At 41.3% G+C, this 20869-nt stretch overlaps 1 protein-coding gene across 4 annotated transcripts in view; it reads left to right on the forward strand.

The window, feature by feature from the left end:
* ULK4 (unc-51 like kinase 4) overlaps positions 1–20869 on the forward strand; it is a 519962-nt gene that overhangs the window by 86187 nt on the left and 412906 nt on the right. For 3 of the 4 annotated variants that reach the window (XM_027522705.1, XM_027522704.1, XM_027522708.1), the window contains 2 exons: positions 9075–9182; positions 17687–17770. In XM_027522705.1, the coding sequence (XP_027378506.1) occupies positions 9075–9182; positions 17687–17770 (192 nt within the window). The remainder of the gene's footprint in view (positions 1–9074; positions 9183–17686; positions 17771–20869) is intronic. The other variant, XM_027522707.1, reaches the window with a different exon arrangement.

The raw sequence follows: 20869 nt of genomic DNA on the forward strand, positions 1-20869 counted from the left end.
ATTTGTTGTGCATTGTAAAATGGTGTCCAAGGTTAAGTTTTGCAAGTGAGATGTTGGGCTGCTGTGACTTTTCTAGCATAGGTCATATGTTTGTCTGTCTATAAGGCACTCAGTTTCAAAGCAGTTTCTGTTATGCTGGAGGCAGTTCAGACAGTTTTATATCTTTAAGGGTCTGTAGCATTAAAATGTTTTAATTTCCTGTGATGTTTACTGATACCAAATGGCCAGTGGATGATAAAATGGAACAGAGCTATATGTCCCTGCTATGAATATTATGAAACACAAAGTTGGATCTGGGTTTTGAATTTAGAATGAGGTTAACTTGAAAAAATTAAAATTTTATTTTGGGGTAATTGTAGATTCACATTCAGTTGTAATAAATAGTGCAGAGAGATGCTGGGTATATATGATACTTGATCTAATTTTCCCTGATGGTGACATCTTGGAGAACTGTCAGGCAGTATCACAGTCAGAATGTCGATGTTGAGATAGTTAATGAACAGAACAGTGTCATCACCGCAAGGATCACCCTTATTGCCCTTTATAGCCATACCCACTTCCCTCTATCTCATGCTCTTCCTTCCCGCCCCTGGTGACTGACTAATCCGTTCTCCATTTCTGTACTTCTTTCATTTTGAAGATGTATATAACCTTTCAGAGCTGGCTTTTTCGTTTAACCTAATTCTCTGACTCTTCATTCTGGTTGTTGCCTGTGTTCACATTTTGTTACTTTTTATTGCTTATTAGTTCCAAAGAATAGCAAGAAGAGATAAGAAAGCCTTCTTCAGCGATCAATGCAAAGAAATAGAGGAAAACAACAGAATGGGAAAGACTAGGGATCTCTTCAAGAAAATCAGAGATACCAAAGGAACATTTCATGCAAAGATGGGCTCGATAAAGGACAGAAATGGTATGGTCCTAACAGAAGCAGAAGATATTAAGAAGAGATGGCAAGAATACACAGAAGAACTGTACAAAAAAGATCTTCACGACCCAGATAATCACGATGGTGTGATCACTGACCTAGAGCCAGACATCCTGGAATGTGAAGTCAAGTGGGCCTTAGAAAGCATCACTACAAACAAAGCTAGTGGAGGTGATGGAATTCCAGTTGAGCTATTCCAAATCCTGAAAGATAATGCTGTGAAAGTGCTGCACTCAATATGCCAGCAAATTTGGAAAACTCAGCAGTGGCCACAGGACTGGAAAAGGTCAGTTTGCATTCCAATCCCAAAGAAAGGCAATGCTCAAACTACCACACAATTGCGCTCATCTCACACGCTAGTAAAGTAATGCTCAAAATTCTCCAAGCCAGGCTTCAGCAATATGTGAACCGTGAACTTCCTGATGTTCAAGCTGGTTTTAGAAAAGGCAGAGGAACCAGAAATCAAATTGCCAACATACGCTGGATCATGGAAAAAGCAAGAGAGTTCCGGAAAAGCATCTATTTCTGCTTTATTGACTATGCCAAAGCCTTTGACTGTGTGGATCACAATAAACTGTGGAAAATTCTGAAAGAGAAGGGAATACCAGACCACCTGACGTGCCTCTTGAGAAACTTGTATGCAGGTCAGGAAGCAACAATTAGAACTGGACATGGAACAACAGACTGGTTCCAAATAGGAAAAGGAGTATGTCAAGGCTGTATATTGTCATCCTGTTTATTTAACTTCTATGCAGAGTACATCATGAGAAACACTGGACTTGAAGAAGCACAAGCTGGAATCAAGATTGCTGGCAGAAATATCAATAACCTCAGATATGCAGATGACACCACCCTTATGGCAGAAAGTGAAGAGGAACTTAAAAGCCTCTTGATGAAAGTGAAAGTGGAGAGTGAAAAAGTTGGGTTAAAGCTCAACTTTCAGAAAACGAAGATCATGGCATCTGGTCCCATCACTTCATGGGAAATAGATGGGGAAACAGTGGAAACAGTGGCAGACTTTATTTTGGGGGGCTCCAAAGTCACTGCAGATGGTGACTGCAGCCATGAAATTAAAAGACGCTTACTTCTTGGAAGGAAAGTTATGACCAACCTAGATAGCATATTCAAAAGCAGAGACGTTACTTTGCCAACAAAGGTCCGTCTAGTCAAGGCTATGGTTTTTCCTGTGGTCATGTATGGATGTGAGAGTTGGACTGGGAAGAAAACTGAGCACCGAAGAATTGATGCTTTTGAACTGTGGTGTTGGAGAACTCTTGAGAGTGCCTTGGACTGCAAGGAGATCCAACCAGTCCATTCTGAAGGAGATCAGCCCTGGGATTTCTTTGGAGGGAATGATGCTGAAGCTGAAACTCCAGTACTTTGACTACCTCATGCGAAGAGTTGACTCATTGGAAAAGACTCTGATGCTGGGAGGGATAGGGGGCAAGAGGAGAAGGGGACGACAGAGGATGAGATGGCTGGATGGCATCACTGACTTGATGGACCTGAGTCTGAGTGAACTCCGGGAGTTGGTGATGGACAGGGAGGCCTGGCGTGCTGGGATTCATGGGGTCGCAAAGAGTCGGACACGACTGAGCGACTGATCTGATCTGATCTGAATAGTATTCTGTATTCATTTACCTGTTGAAAGATAACCTGGATCATTTTCAGTTTTGACCGTTACAAATAAAGCTCCTATAAAATTGAACAACAGGTTTTGTGTGGATGGAAGTACTGATTTCTCTGGGATAAATGCTGATGAGTGCAGTTTCTAGGTCCTGTGGCAGCTGCATGTTTAGTGGTTCCTTTGTTGTGTTTTTATTGAGAAAGTGCCAAACTATTTTCCAGCATGGCTGTACCATTTTACATTCCCACTAGAGATGGTGTGAGCCATCCAGTTTCTCTCCATCCTTAGCAGCAATTGCTATCGTCACTCTGTTTTTGATGGCGGTGTAGTGATAGCTCATTGTGGTTTTAATTTGCATTTCCCTAACCATCAGTACTGTTGAACGTCTTTTCATATGCTTATTTTCGAGTTGTATGGCTTCTTTGGTACAATGTCTCTGTGCTTTTGGTATCAGATCTACTCTTTACCTAGTTTCTGAAGACTTTAATATATATCTGTATTTTGTTTTTTACTTCTATTTTTCTGTTTTACATTTAAGTCTGTGATCGATTTTGAGTTAATACTTCGTATAAAGTGTCAGACTTAGGCTGAGATTTACTTGTTTTTCCAGTGGAAAGCCTGTTGCTCCAGCAACATTTGTTGAAAGATGGACTTTCCTCCATTATACTGCCTTTGCACATTTGTCAAAAATCTACTAGTGTGGAGCTAGTTCTGAATTCTGTGTTCTGGTTCATTGATCTGAGAGCCTGTCTCTCTGACACTGCCTCACAGTCTTGATTACTGTAACTATATACTGTCTTGAAACCAGATAGAACAGTTTTCAACCACTTTATTCTCCTTTTTCAAAATTGTTTTGGCGATTCTGATACTTCTGTTTTTCTGCATAAATTGGATAATCTTGTCAGTATCTACAAAAAAATCTTGGTAGGATTTTGATAGGAATTTCGATAAACCAGGCTATCAATTTTGGGGAAATTGACATCTTTACTGTGAGTCTTACTATCTATGAACCTAGTATATCTCCTTTTTGTATTGATTTATGAGATGGTCAGTCAGGATTGGCCACACGAGGAGAAAGAGCAGAGGCTCAGGAAAATAGAGTTGATTATGCTTAGTGCTCCTCGAGACAGGTGGCATACAGAGCCATGTGGAAAAACACCAAGGTGGTCAGGAGGCAGAAGACAGAAGTGCTTAGGCTTTGGCCTTTGTTGGGGTTTCCACGGGAAAGGCAGCGCAGGATAAATAGCTTAGAATTGGTTGGTCTGAATACTTTCAGCAGCCTGTGGGAATAATGACAGTCTCTAGTTGCCTGGTACCTGGCCTAGGATGATGAAGACGGAAGAGTATTGCCTTCTGAGGTATAAGGACCAGATAGAGGAGGTATGGTTCTGGATTTGCTGGTTAGCATATTGAAGACTTGCTTTCCTGGGACTTCCCTGGTGGCTCACACTATAAAGTATCTGCCTGCAATGTGGGAGACCCATGTTCGATCCCTGGGTCAAGAAGGTCCCCTGGAAAAGGGAATGGCTACCCACTCCAGTATTCTTGTCTGGAGAATTGCACAGACAGAGGAGCCTAGTGGACTATAATCCACGCGGTTGCAAAGAGTCGGACATGACAGAGTGACTAACACTCAGTTTTCCTGGGCCTTAGCTACCTCTAAGAATTGGCTGGCCCTAGGAAGGTCATTCTCTCCCCAGCCAGAATGGTTTGTTTAAGATGTCAAAACATCATATTGTATAGAAAATAGAATACACACACATACATAAAAATATACCTCCTCTTTTATTTAGATCATCTTTGGGTTTTTTTTAAACATTGTTTATATTTGTAGTATATATAATTTAATCACAGTCTAGTGGTATCATCATTTCACCCGTTCAAGTGAAGTATAGAAAACCTCCTTTTTCAACCATTTAACCTCCTTCAGTTTTATATAGTTAGCATATTATTGACCAGATATGTATTGATATGTCTTTTATTACCTTAATGTTATTGACCAGAGATGTTTCAGTGTTCACTTACATAGCACATTGCTGGCCATAGGAGTTAGTTTATGCAGAAATCCCCTGGTCAGTAATGAGTAAAATATATCCTCTAAATACATTTAGAACCAAATCAAGCATTTTTATAATGTTTGCTTCAAACATCAAAGATAATTTAGAAAGCTTAATAGGAGAAGGAAAGACTATTGAATTTACCTGTATTTTTGCCTATTATGTTCTTGTTTCTTTCCTCATATTCCTAGGTTTCTTTAAAAAAATCGTTTCCTTTCTTTTTAGAAAACTTGCCTTTATCCACTCTTTTATGGTAAGTTTGTGGTTTTCATAGGGTAAAAAATGGCTGAGCATTGTTAATTTCAGATGGTTCAATGTAATATTAATGAATGATCAGTGGATGATTAATCCAGGATAAAGGAAAAGACATGCTGTGTGTGGAAATGACCTGCAAAGGCTAATGTGTTGTATATGATGGCTTTTTCCCCCTCAACCATTTTATATAGGGAGGAAGGCAGTAAGTGGTGGGGTTACATAAGATGTTATGTCTATATGGAGGAAGAGTACTCAGCAATAAAAAAGAATGCATTATATATAAATAAAATAGCATGCTTTAATCTCAGATGCATTATGCTAAGTGAAAGAAGCCAGACAAATAAGGATACATGATATGTGATCCAACTGATATAAACTGTAGAAAATGCAAACTAACGACAGAAAGTAAACTGGTGGAAGAGAAAGGTAGTGGGATGGGGGTTACCAAGGGAACTTGGGGAAACACTTGAGGCTGTTGCTGTCTTGATTGTGGTGGTGGTTTCACATGGGATGTGTGTATGTCAAATGTATCTAATTATACACTGTAAACACGTACAACTGGGGGAATGCCATGGCGGTCCAGTGGTTACAGCTCGGAGCTTTCACTGCGGTGGCCCCAGGATCAATCCCTATTTGGATTGATCAACACGGCACGGCAGAAAAACAAGAAAATGTAGCTCATTGTAGGTCAGTTATAAATCAAAACTGTCCCCACCGCAAGTGTTCCTCCCGTGCATGACTATCGTGCAGCGGCTTGATGTCCAGCTCCAGCTTGTCCACACTCTTGTTTACAAAGTGGAACCAGTGATCATGTGCTGGGATGTTGTATTATAACACTGTGAAATTGTTCTGAATTTTAAATTGCTCACTTTCAGTTTTTAAACTTTTAAATGAGTAAAGCGAGATATAATTGACATACAACATTGTGTTAGTTTTAGGTGTGCAACATAGTGTTTTGATATATGTTCAGTTTAAAAACCTCGGTCTTAATCACCATGAGAAATAGTCTTGTTTGTACACCATGTTTTGAGTTGCACTGTTTCAGAGCAATGTTTCCATACTACTTACATACATTTCCCTCCCATTTCATTCTATATGTATCATTCTGAAACCATTCAACCCTAGTTTATGGTCCCAGTGTGATTTGATTAACCTTGTGTTTTGTGGTATAAATTCTGGCATGGAGCATGGGATTTTCTCTGCATGAGTCCCAGGAAATTAACTAGATCTGATAAAAATATGCTGCAGAATTTCAAAGTGAATTATACTGAAATGTTGTTATAATATTGCCCCTCTCATATTTTTGAAGGAATCACTTAAAAGTTTAATGCGGTATAAGAATTGCATGCAATATTTAATGCAGTATAAGCCTCCAAGTGGCATGGATGGTGTGTGGGGCAAGTTGTTTCCACTCTCTCAGCCTAGGTTTTCTGGCTTTAAAGACAGAGCCACAGTTGACTGGCAGATTATCGATATAGTGAAAGTGCTTGGTAACTGATAAATGCTGTAAGTGTTGTTTCTGTTCAGTCGCTTAGCTATGTCTGACTCTTTATAACCCCGTGGACTACAGCATGGCCAGGCTTCTCTGTCCTTCACCATCTCCTGGAGCTTGCTCAAACTAATGTCCATTGAATCAGTGATTCCATCCAACCATCTCGGCCTCTCTCATCCCCTTCTCTTCCTGCCTTCAGTCTTTCAAAGCATCAGGATCTATTCCAATGAGTCAGTTCTTTGCATCAGGTGGCCAAAGTATTAGAGCTTCAGCATTAGCATCAGTCCTTCCAATGAATGTTCAGGGTTGATTTCCATTAGGATTGACTGGTTTGATATCCTTGGTGTCCAAGGGACTGTCAAGGGTCTTCTCCACCACAGTTTGAAGGTATCAGTTCTTCCACACTCAGCCTTTTTTGTCCAGCTCTCACATCCATACATGACTACTGGAAAAATCAGACCTTTGACTGTATGGACCTTTGAAGACAAAGTAATATCTCTGCTTTTTAATACGCTGTCTAGGTTGGGCATAGCTTTTCTTTCAAGCAGCAAGCATCTTTTAATTTCATGGCTGCAGTCACCATCTGCAGTGATTTTAGAGCCTCCCAAAATAAAGTCTGTGACTGTTTCCATTGTTTCCCCATCTATTTCCCATGAAGTGATGGGACTGGATGCCATGATCTTTGTTTTTTGAATATTGAATTTTAAACCAGCTTTTTCACTCTCCTCTTTCATCTTCATCAAATGGTCCCTTAGTTTTTCTTCAGTTTCTGCCATAAGGGCAGTGTCATCTGCATACCTGAGGTTATTGATATTTCTCCTGGCAATCTTGATTCCAGCTTGTGCTTCATCCAGCCTGACATTTCGCATGATGTACTCTGCATATAAGTTAAACAAGCAGGGTGACAATATACAGCCCTGACGTACTCCTTTCCCAATTTGGGACCAGTCTGTTGTTTCATGTCCAGTTCTCACTGTTGCTTCTTGACCTGCAAACAGTTTTCTTAGGAAGCAGGTAAGGTGGTCTGGTATTCCCGTCTCTTTAAGAATTTTCCACAGTTTGTTGTGATCCACACAGTCAAAGGTTTTAGCATAGTCAGTGAAGCAGAAGTAGATGTTTTTCTGGAATTCTCCTGCTTTTGCTATGGTCCAACGGATGTTGGCAGTTTGATCTCTGGTTCCTCTGCCTTTTGTAAATCCAGCTTGTACATCTGGAAGTTCTCAGATAACATACTGCTGAAGCCTAGCTTGAAGGATTTTGAGCATTACTTTGCTAGCGTGTGAGATGAGGGCAATCGTGTGGTAGTTTGAACATTCTTTGGCATCGCCCATCTTTGGGATTGAAATGAAAACTGACCTTTTCCAGTCCTGTGGCCACCGCTGAGTTTTCCAAATTTGCTGACATATTGAATGTAGCACTTGCACAGCATCATCATTTAGGATTTGAAATAGCTCAGCTGAAATTCTATCACCTCCACTGGCTTTGTTCTTAGTGATGCTTTCTAAGGCCCACTTGATTTCACATTCCAGGATGTCTGGCTCTAGGTGAGTGATCACACTGTCATGGATATCTGGGTCGTTCAGATCTTTTTTTGTATAGTTCTTCTGTGTCTTCTTGCCAACTCTTCTTAATATTTTCTGCTTCTGTTAGGCCCATCCCATTTCTGTCCTTTATTCTGCCCATCTTTGCGTGAAATGTTGCCTTGATATCTCTAATTTTCTTGAAGACATCTCTAGTCTTTCCCATTCTATTTTTTTCCTCTATTTCTTTGCATTGATCACTGAGAAAGGCTTTCTTATCTCTCCTTGCTATTCTTTGGAACTCTGCATTCAAATGGATATATCTTTCCTTTTCTCCTTTGCCTTTCACTTCTCTTTTTCTCAGTGATTTATAAGCCTTCTCAGACAGCCATTTTGCCTTTTTGCATTTCTTTTTCTTGGGGATGGTCTTGATCCCTGCCTCCTGTACAGTGTCATAAACCTCTGTTCATAGTTCTTCAGGCACTCTGTCTATCAGATCTAATCCCTTGAAACTATTTGTTACTTCCACTGTATAATCATAAGAGATTTGATTCACGTCATACCTGAATGGCCTCCTAGTTTTCCCTATGTTCTTCAGTTTAAGTCTGAATTTGGCAATAAGGAGTTCATGATCTGAGCCACAGTTAGCTCCCAGTCTTGTTTTTGCTGACTGTGTAGAGCTTTTCCATCTTTGGCTGCAAAGAATATAATCAGTCTGATTTCGGTATTGACCAGCTGGTGACATCTGTGTTTAGGGTTGTCTCTTGTGTTGTTGGAAGAGGGTGTTTGCTGTGACTAGTGCATTCTCTTTGCAAAACTCTGTGAGCCTTTGCCCTGCTTCATTTTGTACACCAAGGCCAAACTTGGTGCTATAAGTAGGTAAGTTATGTCACTGGGTATGTTTGTATCTGCTTTGGCAAACTCCAGGAGATGGTGAGGGACAGGGAAGCTGGCATGCTACAGTCCATGGGGTTGTGAAGAGTCGAATGTGACTTGGTGCCTGAACAACAACAAATTTACATCATCGTCTAGGAGAGTTCCTATTTTTACTTCAGGAATAAGGTCCATATATTGACAATCATTTGTAGACCAGTTAAAAATATCAGATGGATTTTGTGGAATGTCTTTCGTGTTACATATAGGGTAAAGAACTGAGAGATATGCATGAAATAATATACATTTTTCCCCTTCTTTTCAGGCAATCACTCTTTTAACTGAATTAATCAGGGAAAATTTCAGGAACAGCAAATTAAAACAATGCCTTTTACCAACCCTGGGAGAGCTGATCTATCTTATAGCCACCGAGGTAAGACTGTCTGGTTAACTCTCTTGCTCTCTGATGTGTTCAGACATTTCCTGGCTGATAAGTGTTAATATCAGAGTGTTTTGATTTTGCCTCTTTGGGCATATGTAAGGAAACAGTGAAAATTTTGCCTGTGGAGGGGAGAGGCTCTTGGTGTCTTTCTGACTCTTCTCTCTCTCCTGGTCAGTCTTCCCTCTTTCCCAGTGCCTCTTTCTGTTTAAAGTGTAGGAGAGTCTCAAGCTGTATTTTAAAGCCAATGGACCAGATCCCCTCCCGCACCCCTCCCCACGACACTGTCCCCAGGTTGCTGCCATCTTTGACTCCTTTAGGCAAGAAGATTTCATTGGTTCTTCCAGTATAAAAACACCATTGATATTTAACACACTGTTTACACACAGTGGGGTGTGTGTATAGCATGCCAGGCTTCCCTGTCCCTCACCATCTCCTGAAGTTTGCCAAAGCAGATACAAACACACCCAGTGACATAAACTTACCTACTTATAGCACCAAGTTTGGCCGTGGAGTACAAAATGAAGCAGGGCAAAGGCTCACAGAGATTTGCAAAGAGAACACACTGGTCATAGCAAGCACTCTCTTCCAACAACACAAGAGACGACCTTTTAACATGTGAGTGTGTGCGTGCTAAGTTGCTTCAGTCGTGTCTGACTCTCTACCATCCTATGGACTGTAGTCCACCAGGGTCCTCTGTCCAGGGGATTCTCCAGGCAAGAATACTGGAGTGGGTTGCCATATTCCCCTCCAGGGAATCTTCCTGACCCAGAGATTGAACCTGAGCCTCTTACTTTCACCTGCATTGACAGGCGAGTTCTTTACCACTAGTGCCACCTGGAAGCCTCCTTTATGGCTCAGATGGTAAAGAATCTGAAATGCAGGAGACCCGGGTTCAGTCCTTGGGTCAGGAAGATCCCCTGGAGAAGGAAATGGCAAGCCACCCCAGACTTCTTGCCTGGAGGATACCATGGACAGAGGAGCCATGGAGTCGCAAAGAGTTGGACACGACTGAGTCACTAATACACATGCTGTTATTAATAACATGGTGGTGAGAGTTTGTGGCTGCAGATTTTGACCTCTTTTTGGGGGAATATCTTAAATAGATATAGATACATTATGAGTCATTCATTTCATGTGATGCTCTGTTTTAAATGAGTGCCAGTACGTTATAAATTAATCAAATGTTCTTTGTTTCCACTTGTTTTGGTTCTAGAACTTGCTTAAATGTTATATAATCTCAGTATCCTTAGTATCTAAGTTGACTCTCTGGATAATCATCATTTTAAGGCAATTAAAGTAATTGTTAGAAAACATCAGTATTTAAAATCACTTAGTTCCATATTTAGTATTGATAGCTGGTACAGCAAATCTCTCCTCCTTATTCTTCCTTTTCATAAATGTCTTGGCTCTTCTTGGTCATTTGCATGTCAGAAAAAATTTTAGAATCAGATTGTCCAATTATGAAATCATCTTTTGAAAACAGCATCGACTATGCAGAAGTCCTGATATCTTTATGATTTTGAGTCTTCTAATACATGTTTGGAATTGTGCTGAGTCTATTAGAGTATTAGTACATTTATGTACTATTACATAGTATTAGTACATTTAATGCACAAAAACTGATGTTTCTGTGTATTTATATTACAAGTTTTTTGTTCATGTAAGTGATTTAACTCATAAAGCTTTTTGTGTATTTCACTTAGTTGAGTTTATTCTCAGATAATTTTATATTTTGAAGAGACACATTCATGAAACTACAGACCTTGGAAGTATAGAAAGGTACGCAGCCTATGGTCCCTTTTCTTTTTCTGTCCCCGTCTGTGTAGTTTCCCAGTAAATAACCATCGCAGTTGCTTTCTTACTTATCCTTACAGAGTTATTTTTGCCTGTAATGAGAAATGAGAAAGTAGAAATGTAGATTCTCACTTTGTCTCATTTTATATAGCGGGTAGAACAACGTTTTTCACTTAATAGTTACACAGTATTAAAAAGTATATGGAGGTATATACACTGGAGCTAATTCTTAATAATTAATATGGATGTCTTCTTCAATTAGTATTTAGTGCTCCCTCCCTTCCTCCTCTTGCACTGGAACGTTCTCTTGTGTGCTAAGTTTTGTGAAAGACAGCTTTCCTTGTGGTTCCTTGAGGGTGCAGCTGGAGAGTTTGTATCAACTTTACTCTTGCCTTGGGCCCTTGAGGCCTTGACATCAAAGCTCAAAGTTACCAAGTTCTGCAGGCTCAGAGAATGAAAGCAAACTTCAGTGCTCTGTTTATCCCTTCATCTTGCAGCTGATTTTTGGCTTGATTATTCTTTGTTTTTTTTTTTGTCAGCTCTCTCAGGCATTTTAAGGATGTAGAGTAAAACTGCTTTCCTTAGAAGAGTGATCAGGTATCTTGTCTGCCATCTTATCAGGGATGGGAGTCTGTCTAGTCCAGTTCTTTTTGTGAGTGTGTCTTTTTTTTTTTTTTTAACCTTTTCTGTCAGCTTAATTGAGGTATAGTTGGCATACCATAAACTGCACATGTTAAAAAATTGCAATTTGGTCAGTACTAATGGAAGATATTAAGAAGAGGTGGCAAGAATACACAGAAGAACTGTACAAAAAAGATCTTCACAAAGCAGATAATCACGATGGTGTGACCACTCACACTCAACTAGAGCCAGACATCCTGGAATGTGAAGTCAAGTGGGCTTTAGGAAGCATCACTACGAACAAAGCTGGTGGAGGTGATGGAATTCCAGTTGAGCTATTTCAAATCCTGAAAGATGATGCTGTGAAAGTGTTGCACTCAATACATCAGCAAATTTGGAAAACTCAGCAGTGGCCACAGGACTGGAAAAGGTCAGTTTTCATTCCAATCCCAAAGAAAGGCAGTGCCAAAGAATGCTCAAACTACCGCACAGTTGCACTCATCTCACACGCTAGTAAGTAATGTTCAAAATTCTCCAAGCCAGGCTTCAGCAACACGTGAACCATGAACTTCCAAATGTTCAAGTTGGTTTTAGAAAAGGCAGAGGAACCAGAGATCAAATTGCAGACATCTGCTGGATCATGGAAAAAGCAAGAGGGTTCCAGAAAAGCATCTATTTCTGTTTTATTGACTATGCCAAAGCCTTTGACTGTGTGGATCACAATAAACTGTAGAAAATTCTGAAAGAGATGGGAATACCAGACCACCTGATCTGCCTCTTGAGAAACCTCTATGCAGATCAGGAAGCAACAGTTAGAACTGGATATGGAACAACAGACTGGTTCCAAATAGGAAAAGGAGTATGTCAAGGCTTTATATTGTCACCCTGCTTATTTAACTTATATTCAGAGTACATCATGAGAAATGCTGGGCTGGAGGAAGCACAAGCTGGAATCAAGATTGCCGGGAGAAATACCAGTAAACTCAGGTATGCAGATGACATCACCCTATGGCAGAAAGTGAAGAAGAACTAAAGAGTCTCTGATGAAAGTGAAAGAAGAGAGTGAAAAAGTTGGCTTAAAGCTCAACATGATCTTAGAAAACAAAGATCATGGCATCCGGTCCCATCACTTCATGGCAAACAGATGGGGAAACAGTGGCTGACTTTATTTTTCTGGGCTCCAAAATCACTGCAGATGGTTACTGCAGCCATGAAATTAAAAGACGCTTACTCCTTGGAAGGAAAGGTATGACCAACCTAGACAGCATATTCAAAAGCACAGACATTACTTTGCCAACAAAGGTCCGTCTAGTCAAGGCTATGGTTTTTCCTGTAGTCATGTATGGATGTGAGAGTTGGACTATAAAGAAAGCTGAGCACTGAAGAATTGATGCTTTTGAACTGTGGTGTTGGAGAAGACTCTTGAGAGTCCCTTGGACTGCAAGGAGATCCAACCAGTTCATCCTAGAGGAGATTAGTCCTAGGTGTTCATTGGAAGGACTGATGTTGAAGCTGAAACTCTAATACTTTGGCCACCTGATGCAAAGAGCTGATTCATTTGAAGAGACCCTGATATTGGGAAAGATTGAGGGCACGAGGGGAATGGATGACAGGATGAGATGGTTGGATGGCATCACCGACTCAATGGACATGGGTTTGGGTGGACTCTGGGAGTTGATGGACAGGGAGGCCTGGCGTGCTGCGGTTCATGGGGTCGCAAAGAATCGGACATGACTGACCAATTGAACTGAATATATGTATACATCTGTGTAACCATCACCACAGTCAAGATAATGAAAATCTCCATCACCTCCAAAAGGTTTCCTTAGCACCCTCGGTAATTCCTTCATCCTTCCTCTGTCCCTGTCCCCAGGCAACCACTTACTTGCCTTTTGTCACATAGACTAGTTTGCATTTTTTAGTCTTCTATAAAGGGAATGTTACAGAATCACATTTATTTCTGAAAGTAGATCTGAAGAATCATTTCTCTTGCTACTTACTTTAATTGGATATAAGCTAGGCTGTTTTAGTATAGGGATGATTCTGTGGCCATGACATTTGACCACATCTTAATGATATGGCAGAAAGTGAAGAAGAACTAAAGAGCCTCTTGATGAAAGTGAGAGAGGAGGGTCAAAAAGTTGGCTTAAAATTCAGCATTCAGAAAACTAAGATCATGGCATCCGGTCCCATCACTTCATGGCAAATAGATGGGGAAACAGTGAAAACAGTGACAGACTTTATTTTTTTGGGCTCTAAAATCACTGCAGATGGTGACTGCAGCCATGAAATTAAAAGACATTTGCTCCTTGGAAGCAAAGCTATGATCAACCAAGCAGAGACATTACTTTGCCAACAAAGTTCCATCTAGTCAAAGCTATGGTTTTTCCAGAAGTCATGTATGGATATGAGAGTTGGACCATAAAGAAAGCTGAGCACCGAAGAACTGATGCTTTTAAACTGTGGTATTGGAGAAGACTCTTGAGAGTGCCTTGGACTGCAAGGAGATTATACCAGTCCATCCTAAAAGAAATCAGTCTTGAATATTCATTGCAGGGACTGATGCTGAAGCTGAAACTCCAATACTTTGACCACCTGATGCGAAGAACTAACTCATTGGAAAAGACCCTGATGCTGGGAAATATTGAAGGTGGGAGGAGAAGGGGACAACAGAGGTTGAGTTGGTTGGATGGCATCACTGACTCAGTGGACATGAATTTGAGTAAGCTCCGGGAATTGGTGATGGACAGGGAAGCCTGGCAGCCCATGGGGTTGCAAAGAGTCGGATATGACTGAGCGACTGAACTGAACTAATGACAGGAAGTTATATCCACAAAAATCACTAATGTTTCATGCAATGAGGGTGTTTTGTGGCGTTGTAACTTTGAATGTAGGTAAACCTTAACATCTCAGGGCAGCGCTGAACTGGGACTGACCTGAAGTTATCCATACCTACACACACCCACACACACCCACACACACACACACACCCACACCCCCACACCCCCACACACCCCCCCCCCACACACACACACCCGCCCCCCCAATGTATAACAAAGAGACTGACGTCCTGACCTTTTGGCTCTCTGGCAACACTCCAAGGTTACAAGCTTGAGGACTGCAGTCCGGACTGTGATTCTATAGAGGAATGTGTGAGACAGCACATTTTAGTTTATGTATCTTTTTCTTCCTTTTGTCAAGGATGCATAATGAGCTAGAGTCAGGTGTTCCCATGTGTTGTCTCTCTTGGTGCAGCACGTCACCGTCTGTCACCTGGCCTGCTGAAAGAACTCCCAGGTGGTCTCGTTGCGTCACTCTGTGTGCACTGCAGTTCCCAGACCTAAGCTGGAGAGAGCCTGTGGAGGCAAGGCCCCTCCACCGTTGTCACTCCTAGGGCTCCCCCTGCTCCCTGTCTTCCTTGTTGTCACCTCTGGGCCTTGGGGGCTGCTCCTCAGTTCCCATATGACCTTTGTCCTCTCTACCCTCTTAACCGCTTCCTCCTTCCAGCCTCGCTGGCCTCCCCATGGGACCTCGAAGCCCCCACACCCTGATCGTGCTGCCACACTTGTGCATTCGCTGTTCTTCCTGCTCACAGTGTTTACCTGCAGACATCTGCTGTTCATCTTCTCTTGCATGGATTTCTGCAGAGAGCCTCCTCCTGAGCCTGAGAACTGTGAGATGAAGCCCTTTGCATACAGACTTCCTCTAACCCCTTGGCCAGCTGTGCTTTTCTTTATAGCTTGCATGACTGTCTTGCCTTGTTTATTTTGTTTAAGTAAAAAAAAATTTTTTTGTGCCCACCACTCCCTCCCCACCACCGCCCCACTGAACACCATTAAGACAGAACATTTGTCTGTCTTGTTCATAGCTGCATGACTGTTGTTTAGAAGAGTTCTTGGCACACAGTAGGTGCTTGTTTTCAGTCATGAGCTGCAGCGTGGCCAGTGGGACAGGAGGGAAGTGAGCAAGAGGCAGGGCTGCAGGAGACAGGGATGCGATCGCGGAAGGCTCCTCAGCCAAGTCGGGGGCCTTGGTTTTGATCCTAAGAGCAAGAGGAAGCTGGTTAAGAGTTATAAGAAAGGTATGGATGTCATCTGACTTAAGTGCCGCAAGGGTGACTCTGGTTTCAATGTGGAGAATAGATGGGAGGATTGTAAGAGAAGCTTCTGGTCCGTAACTGCGAGTAAGTGAAGTAGGAGCAAAATCAGGAGAGGAGTGGGTATTTCAGAAAAGAGTTTACAGGGCTGAATGTGGAAGTTACGGTCCAAGAAAAAGGACTACAAAGAGTCTCCTGGGTTGAGTGGATACAAAAGTCAACCAGGAACCCAACAAGAGCTGTTTTATGTATGTATTTAACATGGAGTGGGAGGAAGAAGTCAGACTGCTGTGTGTTGAGGATTTAGAGGGACGTGGGATCCTGAGGAAGTCAGTATGAGGTGAGCATCACCATAGGAAGGAGCAGAGGGGTGTGGGGTGGAGGGCTGTTTTGAAAATGGGAGATGACAGTGAGTCTGGTGGAAATAGGAAGGATCCCACGGAGACACGATGTTGAACACTTAGGAGCAGTAAGGGATAGTCCAGAAGCTGGTGACCCTGAAGGAAGAAGGGTGGGAGGGGACTTGTGAGCCTGCATGGAAGGGGTGGAGGAACCTGTCTTACGATGACCCAGGGTATGAGCAGCAGCCAGCTGCAGGTGGAGGTGAGCGCGTGGTTCCTCTCTTGTGACTTTCATGATCTTTGTGAAGAATAAAAGCGAAGTTTTGGGAGGGCAGTGGGTTGAAATGCTGTAGTTTTTCAGGAGAGGGAATCTGTCAGAGAGAGAAGCAGGCCTGGTGAGTGACCTGGAAGGTCCCTGGGCTTCCCCATCCTACGTCACTCTGTAGTCTGTGTTTTTGGTGTCCCCCCTCCCAGAGCCCAGCTGTCTGACCACAGGCCTAGAGAGAGCAAGCCACTGCCTTTGGGTAAGGCTGAGTTTCCCCAGACCTGAGACAGTGGAACTCCAAAGAATGAGCTCCTTCAGGCCTTTGTCAGGAGTGATTAAATTATAGGCCAGGAATCTCAGTGGCAGCCAAGGTGGGTAGGGGATAGACGGGGGTAAAGAAAAAGGGCGAGGAACATGGGGAGTAGGGTCCAGGGATGTTAAGGAAAGCCTGTGGTGAATGTTGTGAATAAATGAGCTGGAAGGGAGGCACATTGTGTTTGAAAGTTAAATTGGGTGCTGAAATAGTGATTTTTGAGCTGGAGCAGCTCCGGTCGATAATGGCTAGATTATGACCATGTGTGGCAGTTCATGATTAAGGGTACAGTGTTAACGAGTCACAATTCCCATCATTGGTATTAAGTACTTTTGGATCAGTAAGGTACCACTTCTGACATTTGGACAGTCTTCTAACAGAAATATTCTGTCTAAGCAGAACCTACTTTCTTCTGCTATAACCAGAGTGTTTTATTTTTTTTTTCTCATCTTTCTCTGTGGCCCCTGATTGATTTTGTGACTTTATTTGTTAGATTCCAGGAGAGTTCTTGTGGTTATTTTTCTAACTTAGTTCTTTGTGAAAGAATTATTCCTGATATCCTTCCAAGCAGTTTACTCACTGATCCTAGGTACTTGCTTTTGTCGAGCTTCATCTTGCTAGGTAGCATACTGTGTTTTCCTTGTTCCTATGGATTATCCAGAGATGCTACTCCAAACTGCATGTTCTGTGCTTCCACGTCATTCCAGATAATGTCATACCTTTAGGTAGAAGTGTGTGTATCGTAATCTGTGGTTATCAGTGGCGTGGTTTCTCTATCAGCCAGGTCATGCTGTCATCCCTTGGTTCTTTCCATCGAGCTATTGCTGAGGGGAGCTTATCAACATCGTATATGACATCCTGGGAAACAGAAGAAGTGCTTTGTATGTACACTGCAGTGAAGGACCCCTCATCAGGTCATGATTGGCAGGTTGTAAGCAGTACTTGCAGTAGAAAGTTAAGAAGTTCGACGTCATTTGTGTATGTGAAACTTAGCCTTTTTTCTTGAAAGGGTTAACACCTTCTGTGCCGTTAGCCTCACTGCCTTTCCTTCTACTTCATTTTTAGGAAGAAAAAAAAAAGCACCCCCGAGAATGCTGGGCTGTTCCCTTGGCTGCATACACGGTGCTAATGAGGTGCCTTCGGGAAGGGGTAAGGCTGCTTTGTTGTCCTCTGTAGACGCCTGCAATTGTAATAACCCTTCAGGCACTGTGTGAGGATTGTAGCCTGCAGCGGTGCTCGAGCCTGTCAGCCAAGTACTGTACCGCTCCTGAATTTAAATAATCCCGACAAGCCACTGTGAGCCCGTGGCCTACAGGGGAGCAAGTGAAAAAACCAACTCACATTCACTTGTTTAAACGTCTTGCTTTTTATTTTATTTTTTTTTTTTTTTACGTCTTGCTTTTTAAGAGACGATAGCAAATATAAACAACCTAAGTAGCTCTCAATGACATATCCTTAATCCCCCGCTTCCAGTTACCAGTAACTCAGTTTAGTAAGCCAGGTGTATGCAGGGAATTTTCTGCCAGCCTCGATAGCCCAGTGATTATCTTGTCATATTGCCATTTTGTGGTTCAGAAACAAGGAAGCTGCCACCAGCATCCATTGATTTTAAGTAGTCGTTATTATGTGATGTGGTTTCTTCAGTTTATGCACATCCCTTCTCTTGCTATTCATGGCTGAAAACCAGCCGGCTGGCCAACCAGCCAACTTGCATAAGTAGCTCCTGTGTGTGACCGTGAGGAGGATTTATAACTGACCTCAAAGGCTGGCATTTTTGTTTGCTTTAAACCTTGACATTGTCTCACCCAAGGCAAAGCCATAGGCTAAAAGCATTCCTTAAGGAATGAAAAAAAAATGTCAAAACAAACATCTTCCTTTTGAGTTCATTACTTCATGCATGTTATGGTAATGGCATGATGTTCCAAGTACAGAAAAATCTCTGCAGTTTTCCCCTAGTGATCCAGAAAGGCATCGAGAGCACGTCCCAGCCTGTAGGGTGAATGTGTAGTCAGTTGTCCCTGTGGGGTGTGCATGAAGCCAGTGAACTGCGCTGTATCAACAATATGAGAATTAAGCTATCTTTATCTGTAGTCAAAAGACATGTTGGGGTTTATCATTCAGGGCCTCAAGCTAGGCATGCCCAGGGGGCACACGGATGAAGAAGGTGGACTCTATGTTCGTGCACACATCTACCTGTTGTGGGAGATGAGATAAACTATAAAGTGGAATCTGTCAAGTGCATTCACGCCGAAGAACAAAATACAGGAGCTCAAAGGAGAAAGGAGTCTTCCAGGGATTTTTTAAATGGTGTAAAGAAAGTTTTAGAACTTTGTATCTTTAATTTATAAAACTTAGATTAATGCTGAGTAAAAGATGGTCAGTTCTAACCCATGAGGTTGTGTCCTTTATTAGATATGTCCTCCCCAACCGCTCCTGTAGTTGTCATCGAGTACATACTATGAAGAATGTTTGCTATGCATGTGCATTGTGAATTGTAACCTAATGATACAGCTAATGATAGAATGATAGAGTTAACTGTGAGTATACACACTTGTCTTTTATTCTCTCTTCGTATGTGTGTCAGGTCTTGTATATTTTTCATGAAGAGGGAAGACAGTCTAGAACTCTCTAATTTGTGAAAATTTTATACATTTGGAAGACGTTTTAGTGTATGCTTTGGCAGCATGTACACTAACACTGTCCCTACAAAATGACAAATTCAGAGGTGAACATTCCCCTGAAAAAAGGATTTGTCTTTTCAAAAATAATTTAATTGTAGCAGTTCTTGAGGCAATTTGTCTATTGTATTCAGGACATAGTTGAAGGTAAAATAATTTTTAAGTCACTTGTCTTCGATGATTTGATTTTTTTAATGTAGAAAACTGTTTTCCCAGCTCCTCCTGGTATTTCTGAATGTAGGTTCTTTCTTACAGAAGAGTATATGAATTGTATGGATATGGTTAAAAGCGCATACTCTGACTCACTCTGTTAAAAAGCAAAAGGCTGGTTGCTTAGAGAATCCTCTGTCTCTTTTGGATTGAAATTTGTACTTTCTTTCAAGGAGTAACCGCTATTCTGACTTTGGTGATAAACTTCACCAAGGTTTTCTTGTTTTTCTTAAATTTTTTTTTTCTTTTTACAAATGTTTTTTTATTTTATTTCCCTTTTTGAGTGTATTGCTAAATACTAGATTGATTGATTCTGAATGGATTGGCATCATGTTCTTTTGAGACTTAATTTTTTTTTCTTTTGCTTAAAGCTAGGTTGAGGTTGATACACGTTGATTGTGTAAAGTGCAGCTCATCGGTCCCACTGAATAGTGTGTTGGTGTGCCTCAATGCAGGAACACAGGCACACATGTGTATCAGTTTATATAGGAGTATCCATTAACCCACATCTTCTTGAACGTTTGATAGAGTCCCAGTTTAAATTTTTGACAATCTCATGACCATTAAATTGTTTCCTCAGTGTCGTTTTAATATGTATTTTCTTGAGTACTAATGAGGATGACCATCTTTTTCTGTTTATCTTGGTTTTTGGAATTTCCTGTTTTGAAAATGATTATCAAGTCTTAAGCCAGTTTCTTCTCTTGCTTTGTAGGAATTCTGCATACCATCATCCTCCACCAGCTATTGCTATAAAATGTTTCAAGTATTAGAAAAGGAAAGAAAACTAATGGCCTTTATTTCCGTCAGCTGTTAATATATTTGCCTTCTTTGCTTTGTTGTAATATGTGTGTATGTATATATATCCATATATGTGTATTTATTATTTATTCATTTGTTTATTTTCTGAGATGTTTGAAAAAATTCAGATGTCATGGTACTCTACCCACAGGAATTTCTTTTATGTATTCTGGATATTAATCTTTTCTTGTTTACACGGGTCCCAGATACTTTTCTATTTTGTGTTTGATCTTTTCGTTTCCTTTACAGTGTCTGTTGCTAAGCAGAAGTTCTTAATTTTAATAGATATTTATCAATCCATAAGATGTTTGGTCTTTTCATTTTCTTTATACTATCTGTGGCTAAGCAGAAGTTCTTAATTTTAATAGAAATTTATCAATCCATGAGATGTTAATCTAACACTAAGATGTGCTATTACATATTCCTTTTTGTGTGTATCAGTTCAGTTCAGTTGCTCATTCGTGTCCGACTCTTTGCAACCCCATGAACCTCCCTGTCCATCACCAACTCCCAGAGTCCACCCAAACCCATGTCCGTTGAGTCAGTGATGCTATCAGGGAAG

Source organism: Bos indicus x Bos taurus, chromosome 22 (genome assembly GCF_003369695.1).
Source record: "Bos indicus x Bos taurus breed Angus x Brahman F1 hybrid chromosome 22, Bos_hybrid_MaternalHap_v2.0, whole genome shotgun sequence".
NCBI lineage: Eukaryota > Metazoa > Chordata > Mammalia > Artiodactyla > Bovidae > Bos > Bos indicus x Bos taurus.